At 31.2% G+C, this 12,620-nt stretch overlaps 1 protein-coding gene and 1 long non-coding RNA gene across 3 annotated transcripts; both read left to right on the top strand.

Moving 5' to 3' along the window:
- Positions 1-3,059: 3,059 nt before the first annotated feature.
- On the top strand, positions 3,060-5,598 carry LOC145077159 (putative serine/threonine-protein kinase PBL11). Its single transcript, XM_079022931.1, has 4 exons — positions 3,060-4,034; positions 4,310-4,453; positions 4,749-4,867; positions 5,000-5,598. The coding sequence occupies exons 1-4, from the start codon at positions 3,102-3,104 to the stop codon at positions 5,415-5,417; spliced, it is 1,614 nt and encodes a 537-aa protein (XP_078879057.1). The 5' UTR covers positions 3,060-3,101; the 3' UTR covers positions 5,418-5,598.
- Positions 5,599-6,757: 1,159 nt separating this feature from the next.
- On the top strand, positions 6,758-8,674 carry LOC145074108 (uncharacterized). Of its 2 annotated transcripts, none has more exons than XR_013691706.1 (7): positions 6,758-6,888; positions 7,018-7,116; positions 7,210-7,260; positions 7,345-7,398; positions 7,571-8,005; positions 8,257-8,323; positions 8,418-8,674. It is a non-coding gene; the product is annotated as an uncharacterized LOC145074108 (long non-coding RNA). The 2 variants fall into 2 exon arrangements; XR_013691705.1 differs by having other exon boundaries at positions 6,758-6,885; positions 8,418-8,673.
- Positions 8,675-12,620: the final 3,946 nt, after the last annotated feature.

Below are 12,620 nucleotides of genomic sequence, written 5' to 3'. Positions count from 1 at the left end.
TATATATATATATATATATATTTAGTTATTCATTATTCTTCTATTGTTTTTATTTATTTTGATTCAAGTAATGAAAAATAGAAGAAAAAAAACAAAAGCTCAAACACCAAAGTTGTAAAATATTCTAATATATTGATATATTTTACACATTTCATATTTTTTGTTTTTTTGTCGCATTTTTCTTATTAATTTTTGTTATTTATAGTTCTTGTAATTTTTTTTTTATTTTGATTTGTGTAAATAAAAAAGTTATGTTTATTTTCTTTATTTATATTAGTAAATATAACTATTTTATTTATGCGATGAAAATAAAAAAAATTACAAAACCCATAAATATCCAAAATAAAAAATAAATAAAAAAACCAAAAAAAACTCAAACAACAAAATTATAATACACTCTACTATATTAATACATTTTACACTTTTTGGAAAAGGTAAAAAAAAGTTATCAAGTTGATGAAAAATAAAACGAAACAACAAAAAAAAGAAATAATTAAAAAATAATATGAAATTTTTTTTAAAAATAATACAAATTTTTTTAAAAAAAATACGAAAAAACCAAAAAAAGATGAAAATATAAAATATATTAATATATTAGAGTATATTAGAATTTGGTGCAAATTTTGGGTTTTTTATTTTTATGTTTCTATTTTTCATTACTTGAATCAAAATAAATAAAAACAATAGAAGAATAATAAATAATTAAAATTATAACAAAAATATAAAATAAAAGGTCAAATAATGATAATGATAAATGCAAACATAAAGTTGCTAACGATATTAACTATTGAGCAGTAAAAAACATTAACAGTAATGGCATAAAATTAAAATAAAATAAAGTAAAATAAAAAAAATATTAGCGCTTCAACTCACAAATAAGAAAAATCTTTAAAAAAATAATTTTAACATGGTTTATCGAATTCAAGTTTATTTACTAGATTGAAAATAAATAAAAATATACAAAAACCATAAATTACTAAAACTATAAAATAAAAATAGAAAACAAAATGTCAAAGAGATAAAAAAATAAAATAAAGTAAAATAAAAAAATATTAACGCCTCAACTCACAAATAAGAAAAATCTTTAAAAAAATAATTTTAACATGGTTTATCGAATTCAAGTTTATTTACTTGATTGAAAATAAATAAAAATATAACAAAAGCCATAAATTACTAAAACTATAAAATAAAAATAGAAAACAAAATGTCAAAGAGATAAAAAAAAAAGTTATCAATTTGTTTGAAATTATATATATATATATATATATATATATATATATATATATATATATATATATATATATATATATATATATATATATATATATTAGAAAATTACACGAATGGTCCTTGAGGTTTGTAGTGTATTGCAATATTGGTACAAGGGCAAAATAGTCTTTTTCCTAAAAATCTAACGGCAGAAAAGTTAGATTTAACGGCAGGAGGACCTTTCATGTAATTTTACAAACCACAGGGACCTGTCGCATGACTTTTTGCTAGGAAGTCCTCAAAGTGCGATATTCTGTAAACCATAGGGACCAATTGTGAAATTTTGTCTAAGTATTATATATTCTTTAAAGTAATAGTTTTAAATAAATACAAATGATATAATAAATAAAGTAATTAATTTAATATATAATATAGAAGATTTGAAAGGTTGTAGAACATTTATTAGGAAATTTAATAAAATAATCTATCTTACATATATAAATCTTACCAGAATGTGGATTTTGAATTTAAGAAAATAAAAAATACAAGAAAATGACAAGTAGAAAAAACTTAATACAAAAACTATTAAAAAATGACATGTGTCAAATTCAATATAAACATGACATTTGGCAAAATTGATTTTCACCTCTGTTGTCCTTATCTTCTATAATAGTGTTGTTTCCACAAAAAAAAATCTTGAATCCGAATTCCCTTGGATTCCAAAGGGTTGGCATAAATAAGATATAAATAAGATAGCTTCTCGTAATTAAACGACTGAAAAGACTATAAAAATAGCTCACCCTAACTTATGAAATAGTTTATAAGCTAAAAGCTAGCTTTCTACCTAAACACACAATGAGAAAAATTCTGCCATAATAGTTGTTCATATGACTCTTTCATATCCACAGGTTGTGTTATTCTTTTAAAAATTACAACCGAGAGTATGACACAATGGTTTAAAAATCGGTTTTTTAGCTGAATTGGTATGGTGATCGGTTTCATGTTCAACCGGTTTAACCGGTTCGACTGCTGAGCAAACCGGTTTCTATAATTTTCATCTTTTTTCGTATTTTTCTACACATACATACATACACAAATCAAGAACTTGATGTCCACAAGTTCAAACAACAAAATATACATGAAAACAAGTTGTAGCTCAATATAAATACATTAAAATAACTTATAACCATCAGTTTTATATCAATCAACATGCATTAAAAAGAAAATAAATTCCTAGATGAATATAAACACATTAAAAAACTTTATAACCTGTCATGTGCTTTTATTCAGAAATTTTTTAATAAATGTGAAAAAGCTATCAAAGTTTATTATGCAAAAGGTTTCAATTACATGTGTTTTTATTTAATTTAACCGGTTCAACCGTTTTAATTGAACCGGTTTAACCGGATATTTGTAAAAACCGACCGGTTCAATCCAGTTCAGAAATAGATATAAAACCGATGATAGTTGAACCGCTCCCTTTCTAGATTCCTGGTCCAACCGGTTCGACTAGCCGGTTCAAACCGATTTTTTAAAGATTGGTACGACATGTATGACATGTATCACATGTACCGCATCGTTGTGAATGCAAATAAACAAGGTTTTTAACTAATAATTAAATAATCACAAAAAGGACAGTATTACCAAGTCCATATTGGTGGTGGGTTGGTGAAATTCAAAAGTCTTATTTTATTATGGTAGACTTCGAGATTTCATAATTAATTTTATTCCCACTCTTCCATTTATTATAATTTACATGTCTTGGTAAGATAAACCTGGTACTTGATGCTAGTCCACGGTTATAACGCGCTTCTAAGTGAAGCTGGTTCTATATATATTCACAGAAAAGCTGCTACTACCATAACCATACACAACCACCAATATAAAAAACAATGTCTTCGTCAGGGTTTAACCTTGAAGAATATCGAATTCCACTGACGGAGATCAACCGGGCCACAGAAAACTTCAATTCAGAAACTCTGGTCGGAGATGGTGGATTTGGTATGGTCTACAGAGGACAACTCTCTAAAGACTGGAGACACCGCCTAGTAGCCGTTAAACGCCTTGATCGTAACGGTTATCAAGGAAATAAGGAGTTCCTTAATGAACTCAATTTGGTTGCAAGTTTTGACCATTCAAACATCATCCGATTCGTTGGCTACTGTGATGATGAGAATGAGAAAATTATAGTTTGTGCGTATGCAACTAACGGAAGCCTTGATTATCACCTCCAAAACCCAAATATGAGGCGGCGCCTAACATGGGAACAACGCCTGAAGATATGCTTAGGGGCAGCAAGAGGAATAGAGTACCTTCACTCGGGTAGGGTGTGCAGCGAAGTAATTCATAGAGATATGAAGAGTGCGAATATTTTGTTAGATGATAATATGGACGCCAAAATATGTGATTTTGGTTTGTCAAGATTAGATTCAACAAATCAGTCAGATAATGGTGTCCTTACAAAGGTTGCTGGTACAAGGTTTTACATGGATCCTGTTTACAACGAAAGAAGTAGGCTCACTAAAGAGTCCGACATATATTCATTTGGAGTGGTAATGTTTGAAATGTCTAGTGGGATGATGGCTTATATTCCAAGTCGCATTGAAGATTCTAAGGGACGATATCTTATTGACATCGTCCGAAGCTACTATGACGACCATAAATTTGTTGACAAGTTAATAGATCCGGCTATCAAAGTTCAGATTGATATGAGTTCTTTTGATAAATTTAATAAAATTGCACATGAGTGCATTAGCTTGGACATAAGCAAACGCCCTAGGATAGATAAGCTTATCACAACGATCGAGGAAGCACTGAATATTCAAGTAAGTCTTTCATTGGATATTTTCAAGCAAATATATTTTCATAGACAGAATGAAAACTATCATGCATGTACCATTTAATATATAATAAATTATTCGATATTCTTATATGTGCTTCTAGTTTTTTCTATAACAAAACCGATTTGCTTTTGTATTGTACATGTCTCGAAACCAAAATATCTCTCTTTTCTCCATAAACACATTATTATACCAATAGCTTTCGAGGTAAATTCAGGTGCTTCATCCGCCATTAGTAACATACACATACATGTTTATAGGCAGATTCGGTTTGGGAGTCGCTTCTGCCACCAGGTTATCGTGAAGTCATTGCGAGGGCGGTTTCTCAGCTGGTATTTGTCTCTAAAAAGCAACTCTACCTCTCCTTATCCAACTCACATATCCTCCTCGATGGTGGGTATCTGGTAAATCCATTATCCTTATGACACATTATTTCCTTTTTCCTTGTTAAATACGTCAACATATCCTCTTCGATCTTTGTGCCCAATTGTATGAAATTCTTTCCCGCAATTCAATTCATGAACAGTTGTACAATTGTTGAAGTTAGGAGAGAGAGTTATATGAAGGGTAGTCGTAGAACTATGTATTTTATATACCATTGGGTATTTTATCACTGCCAGATCAGGAAAGTATAGCTTTTCGAAATAATTGTTAAACAAGTTTAGCTAAAACTTGGCCTCATAATTATTCCATAAACAGAGTTTCCAAATAGACAAGATCAGTGGAAAAAAGTGTTATATGTTGGGGGCAAAAGGTCTATCCATTGAATGGCAAGATGATAAACGATACTGGAAATGGGAGCATATACCTGAATCAAGGTCTCTCTCTCTTTCTCTATTTAGGGCCACCTTGTATGTTAACCTGAACAGGAAAATATGTTATGTCCTCAGGACATAAGATAATATGTTATATAGTGCATTTGGCAATTACATACTTGGCCATTTGTGTAGGTTCGCGGAGGTGTGCACAGTTATAGAAGTAACTTGGCTTGCGATTCATGGCACAATATCAGTTGGGATGTTGTCAAGAAATTGTACATATGTTGCGTATCTTGTCTTTCGAACTACTGGGGAGTCAAAGGGACTTGATGTGCCAGCAGAAGCAAAAGTAACATTCTGTGGTACAAAAATGGTCACTGAAAATGTGTATCTTCAAAGACCAGAGGCACCTGGTGGAACACAACACGTGCCTGATCAGCAAGAGAAAAATGTGTTTCCTCGCAGGAGAAATGATGGGTGGATGGAGATTGAGTTGGGAGAATTTAAGTGCATTGAAGGAGATGATGGGGAGGTTGAGATGACCTTTGATGAGCACAAAAGCTATAAGAAAGGTCTTATCGTGGAGGGAATTGAGCTTCGGCCTAAATAACTCGCAACAATATGGCCATGTTCATTAATGTAATGCAAAAACCCTTTTAATTTGTTTTTAATTTGTGTTATGTCAACTTTGCAATCATCTTTCTTCATCGATGTAATATAATTCAATCTCCACTTATAATTGATAATATGTACGCTAATCACTTCTAATTTATAATATTAAGTCAAGGGATACCGATAAAACTAACTACGTTTTAAATCAAATTCAATGAAAATAACCCAATTTTGTTAATCGGCAAATCACCAACAATTCTCAAACGGGTCAGGATGACTTATTACCAACCTATTTGGAAAGGTTACTTAAACAGTGTTCTCCATATTTTAAAGAATTATGGAATTCGACACCCATTATCATCCCAAAATAGCATTTCGGAGTCGCTGGACTAGCAAAAAAAATGTGGTTGATTCTAAAGATATTCAGATTTTACGGGCGTGCTCCTGCTACCGTCAATTGTTTCTTTCATTTTTACGGTGTTAGAAGCTAAAAAACATGGGCAGTCTAGAATGCATTTGATTTTTCAAATCATAAACCATAAAATGTTTTTTTTTACCATTGGATAACTTTGAGAACTAGTATATTAGGGTGTTCTTATCCCATTCCCATGTATTTAAGTGAACTTTCGAGATTTTTGTAATGAGTTTTTCAAATCCAAAATACAACAAGCAATCTGGAACACAATGCACCATCAAGAATGTCACACCTTGATGGTGTCACAAATTACTGTTTTTTAATCAAAATGATTTGGGTGAATTTAATTGCAGTGTGACGGTGTGTATGATGTTTCTTTGACCATGACATGCAACCTAAGCTTGGTGCAATTATTCTTGTCAAGCTACAAACCAACATGCAAGACTTTTTTCTAACAATCATGTTTTGGTAGGTGGCTAAATATTCCAACCGACATGGAGGGGTGAAATACCCCCTCGCTAGGGTACAAATATTGATGATGTAACAGTTAAGATATCAAAATATAGTTCAAGTTACTTTACATTCCATGATCTTCTTAATATCAATGTTAGTCTCTAACTCAAGTCTTAAATCTTCAATCAGAACATACATCAAAAAAGTTAGGCAATGAAATTTCCTAGTGAGAATACCCGGAATTGATTCATCCGGAGTTGATTCATTTAGAGTAAGAAGATAGCAATCTAACTTACTCAAATCAAACCCCAAAAAATCAATGAAAACGTCATAAATGATTATTATTTCTAAGCTCAGGTCATGAATAACCGCTCTCTCAATTTCAACCCTCCGATCATCCTCAGATGCAATCTTGACCGCAATAACTCGGTATTTAGCGTTTCGCGGTAGTTCCCTCTTCTCCCCACGAACTGCACAATTGTTTCCTCCGCATTCAACCGATTCCGCTTCAACTTCCCCACTCCCTTCTACCACGATCAACTACAACCTCCTGCACCCCTGTCAATTAATTGTTCTTCAACCGTAGCAGCGGTTCCTGGCGGTTTCTCATTTCTCTTCGACCTCTGTTATTGCTATATATAACATTGAACTCTCCCAAAATAAATGTCAGTTATTTTGTACATACTTTTCCTCTCCGATTATTGACTCTTTTCTTTTTGATTTTTTGCAGAGAAGAAGAAGATATGCAGATTGATGGTGCTGGAAGGTATATAAGAAAAAGTCTCCCACTAATTTTAATCGATTCTCCCTTCTGCGACCTAGAATCCAGGTACAATTTCTCTTCCCCTATCTCTATCCACAAACAACCCATAATCATATCTCCTTGTAAAAGTCTCCCCTCTTTGATGTTTTCGGATTTCAGGTTGATTTTGTATGAAGAATAATTCATCTTCACTCTTGGACGACCATAGAGGTATTTGTTTGTGATATGTTAGGTTTGGATTTAATTTTGTATATATGCGATTGTAATGGCATGTTTCTCTTTTCCTTTCCATAGTTCACTACATAATCGCAGACATACAACCACAACAGAGAGCATTCTTAATTGCAGGTTATTTTAATCTCTCTCTCTCTCTCTCTCTCATCGATTCCACTAGATTCCCCAGAAATCTGGGTTTTTGATTTGGAAATCACCATGACCTTGTGTGCTTGAGTTTGATTTTGTTTTACTATAATTTTAGATTTAGTTGTTATTAGTTGGTTAAATTGTATTTTGAATTCAGGGTTTGTTGAGGTGGAAGATAATGTTAGATGTCAATTCAGTCAAGTACTAGCTCTTGAAATGGAGAAATGACGTTAAAGCTACCACCATTCAATGCCAATTATAATGTTAATAAATCACATTCCGGTAAAACAACAAAACAATACTCATGGTGAGAGAGGGAATTTTGGGCAAAATGTGCCAAGATAATAGTTGTTTTGCATTTATATACTCATAGTTTGCCCAAACTTTATCACTATTGCAAACTACAATGACTCTTTTTGATCTTTTTGCAAGAATGAACTTAAATTTTCCAACAAAAAGCTAAGTTGGATGGTTAGTGATGGAAAATAGGTGGGTTGCTTTGATTCTACTTGACACCATCTAGGGGCAATCAAAGGGGTGAAATTGGAAATCGAAAAAGTAATCAAACATATTTGGGAAGCTATTTCTTTGGGTAAGTAAAACATTATGTTTCCGTTTTTAATTTTCATAGACCTTTAATAAGAAGTTGATCTGATTATGCCAATTGTTTCTTCGTTTAATTGTTGAATTTTAATCTGCATTTGAATTTGCATGGTTGTGTTTACTTCCATAGATGTTGTTTTCGTTGTTTCCAGACTCATTATATTGGCTGAGCAATTTTCGTTGCATGTGGCAAGTAAACCATTGTATATAACTTAATTGTTTCCTAATTTTTTTGTTTAGTATGAGGGATGATTATGGTTGATTTTCCTTCATATTGTGCTCTAATCGAGGTCAATGAATGCTTAAGGTACACATTACATTAATAATCCTATATTGCAGTTTTATTAGGCTTTTTAGTATATACTGTTGTTTACTTTTTCGTTTTATTACTCTTTTTTTAGTATTATTCAACACCACATCCATAGCAGCATGAAGATGAACCTGACACCTTGGTTGAGAAATCAGCTTGGCTGCAGAAGTAGCTTGGATACGGAACCTATTAGCTATTTCTAGTGATTTGGTTAAGGGAATATTTTTTTTGAAAATTTAAGAGGACAATCTAAATACTGAAGGGAAAGAACTTTACAAATGTATCTTTTTTGTGTATATTATGTTATTCATTTGTATTATTGTTTATTTGAAGAATTTGTTAATTTCATTTACAAGATTCATGTATTATAATTTTTTAAGAGTAGTCTTTATGCATTTTAGCTAACATATTCCAGGTAGTTATAAAAAATGGATAAACTGACATAATTTTTGTAGCTTCAATGTTACTTTATAACAAAAATTAGAAGGATAGACTTTTGGTTGTATAAAGCATGATTGCAATATGTTTTTTTATATAAACATACATAATGGTTTTGCTAACTATGCTCTAAAACAAAAGAAGAAAGTAATAATTTTCATATTTCTTGATTATAAGTTTCTGTATGCATGATTTTTAGTTTTCAATGTAGTTCTTGAAACACAAATGGCTAAATGTACACTGGTTAGTGGTAAAAAACAGAGGTCGTATACTAAGTTCAGATTCGAAGAAATTTTTTTCCTACATTTGGTTTGGTAAATGCAACCTACATCTTGCTTGACTTTGTACAGATGCTTGAAGCTTCATCGCATTCAAGAGAAGGTATGAAATTATGGAGTTGTCTAAATATTTTCAGTAAGTTTGATTTCTAGATTATTAACTACCTTTTGTTCAAGGATCACCTGCTTCTTATTTGATGTTTAGAGATAGATGAACACCTAGGAACCGAATTCTAGAATAATTAATGCAACAATGGACTTGGGAGAAATCTATATGCTGATGTATATTCCTAGTGATATTGTTGCATGGATGAAAGAGAAGTTTGTTCACTTTCAATGGGGGGAATTCATTTAAGGTTAATTAGTGATGCGGTTGTGGATATCTTGAAGTTAGACATGGTTTTGTGTATATTTGATATCAAATTCTTCTTTAATTTTTAAGGCGATGGAGATGTTCGGTTAATGTATGAGTTTTATAGTTTTAGGTGAAGATAATGTTTATTATCAGTAAGTTAATAAAGTCCAATAATTTATAACTTTAGTTTTTATATTGTACTACTTTAGTTCCACTAAGCTAATAAATTACTCAAATACACTACATTCACATAACCTTTAAATGTTTTTAAGTTTTTAATTATCAAATAAACTTAAATCGCAATGCTTTTGTATCTCAACTTTTGGCATATTGAGTTGACAACTTATTTTAAAATTTTCCCAAAGACATGACATCACCAAGATTACAAAATAAAGTTAACCAAATGTAATTATTTGAATGTCATAAGACTTAAGTCATAAACAATATTTTTCAAAATACGAATATTATTATTATTATTTTCAAAAAAACAAATGTTGTTATTTAGTATTATTTTCCCTCTAAAATAAACGTAGGTACATAATCAACCAAACAAGGTTATGTTTAATTGGATTTTGGTTATTCGATTCGGTTATGTTTACACTCATATTAACAACTTGTCGGATTTGGGTAGAGTTGTCATTGTACAATGCATGGTAACAAAGTTGAATATAAGAAATAGAAATGTGTTTTTTAATTTTATTTTTATTATAACATTGTTTTTTCATTTTTTTCTTATAATGACGTTGTACTTTAAAATTATTTTTAATTAGAGCATTGTAGTTTGAAAGATGCTACGTATTGAAGCAATAAAAGCATCCACAATATGTAGTTTAATGCAGTAGTTGAATGAGATGGAATGCATAGTGATTTTTAATGGCTATTGATGTGTGTTGAATGCACTAGTTTTAATCCTAATTTTTAATATAAATTAGACAAACAAAAGGCAATGTACCTGTCGATTGGTGGTATAGTTTAGCAAGTAGGATATAGAACATAAGGAACGACAATTAAGCTAATTACTAATATTATCTAAAAACAAGCAATAAAAGAAAGGGTTTTCTCTAGTTTTTCAAGACTAGAAACTTAAATACTTAAATAATACTCAACTAAGCAACTGACAGCTAAGCATACAAAAATCAACTAAATTCAATAATGGAAAAGGCTTCTATTTAGGTTTTGAATCATTTATTCCTATGGTTGATTTTATGACAAGTGCAATGGATTAGTTGGCATTGGCTACCGATTAGTGTGATTAGGTTCATGTTCGCTTTTACTAATCCTTAGAAAACAGATTAATTTAAACAGTGGCCAGTTGATTAAACTAACAAATTTCCTAGTTTATTGATTCGGGTGAAGTAAGACTTGTAGTAGCTAATCAAATTGCTAATTCAATTAACCTCTTATTGATGGTTCGTCACACAAGCTTACACATTAATTTACCTATTTTCTAGTTAATCCTAGTTTCACGTTCGCTATTCCTAGGCATATAACAATGTTTTCACACCAATCATATGAGATTAGCAATTAAGAGATTTTCATGCAACTTAATATGTTGGTTAATTAACATAAAATAGTTGTAATTAACACATAAGGTTCTTTAACAAGCTTAACAAAACAAATTACCAAATTAAATTAATACAATCATAAAATCAAACCATATTCATAAAGTCATCTATGCTAAACAGAAGTTATAAGTTTTTAGCTCATAATTAAAGTAGAAAACAACTCAAAAACGAAATCAATTGATGCAAACATAGTTTAAACAAAAGATTAAGTAAATAGTACACTTGAATTGCTTCGATCTCCCCAAAATCGAATGCTTAGACTTGATCTTTGAGTTCCAGAGCTCCAGCAGCAACTTGAATCGCAAATTAACCTTCAAGGGTTCCAGAGAGAAGTCCCAAATTCATGAATTAAAGCCCTTTATATAGTTTCTGAAAACAGGGGCTACTCATCGAGTCCATAGGCCGACTCGGCGAGTCCCCCACTTAAAGTCCATATGCGATAAGGAATCTTATTTGTTTGTGATTCTTTGAACCTACTCGGCGAGTAGGCACCCAACTCGCTGAGTTCTTTAAGGTTTTTTCTTTCTTTCTTTCTTTCTTGTTTCTTCAATTCTAGAGCTTCCTATCGCTTTTTCTTCTTCCTTTTTCTTCCGAGCTCATCTTTTTGGCTACAAATACATTTTAAACATATTTAAGTACCTTTTGTTCATAATTTGCAATAAAATAGCCAAAAAGTATTAAGATTTAACAAAAAATATATGACTAATTATGCACATATCAAAATATTCCACACTTAACTTTTGCTTGCCCCCAAGCAAAACTGAATTTTAACATACTAGTACCACATAAGACAATCCAAATCGAACCCAACCATTATGCCAAGACCGCAACGCATGCATTTGTGTCTAAATTTTTTTCCTAAGGACCCCCTCAATTCTAAATACTTACAATCCTCATAAACACTCTCCCACTTTTTTTGAACAATGCTCATTTTATGCATCCCTTCGAATCCATCCCCAGAAAACTTTCTTAACCTCAAGGTATTTCTGGTCAAGCAGCCCAAGCATCCATAATCTAGAAAATCACAACTTTTTGATACCACTATGGAGCTACTGGAATTCTTCATTTCTTTGATAATTTATCTTTGATTTCTTTGAATTCACCACTTTGTTGTAATTTTTGGTATCTTCAACTTTTGAATTTCTCCAGAACTTTAATCTTTTGATCTTCACATTGACTGCTCCAAAATTCTTACAACTTTTCTTGTAATTCTCTCTCTCTCTCTCTCTCTCTCTCTCTCTCTCTCTTTCTTTTAACATGTATCTCACTTTTTTTTTCACTCAATACCTACATGCTTAAGTAGGGTCGCTCAACTTCAACCTTTATTGGTTAAAGGCATTAGTCTATATGTGCAATGACTACTTAAGTTTTCCTGGATACATTTCAAGTACACGATGCTAAACATATCGCGATCCTCAAACTAAGCGAGGTTGTGTTTTTGTCCCATGATTTCACTAGAATAAAGGGGGCCACAAATGCAATAGAACGTATATAGGCTCAACTAAACATTTGGGTCTCCATAAAATCATCAAACATAATACTAGCATGGAATCCTAATTGATTTACCAAAATTTCTCATTTAGCCCTAGCAATTTTTAATGCAAAAATATCAAAATTAACTAATATTTTCAAGATTTCAGAACTTTGACTAAAATTTC

The sequence above is a fragment of the Lactuca serriola genome, chromosome 9 (genome assembly GCF_051521515.1).
Source record: "Lactuca serriola cultivar US96UC23 chromosome 9, Lser_US96UC23_V15, whole genome shotgun sequence".
Lineage (NCBI taxonomy): Eukaryota > Viridiplantae > Streptophyta > Magnoliopsida > Asterales > Asteraceae > Lactuca > Lactuca serriola.
The sequence above is the reverse complement of the archived record's forward strand: the minus strand, read 5'-3'. Positions and strand labels throughout refer to the sequence as shown.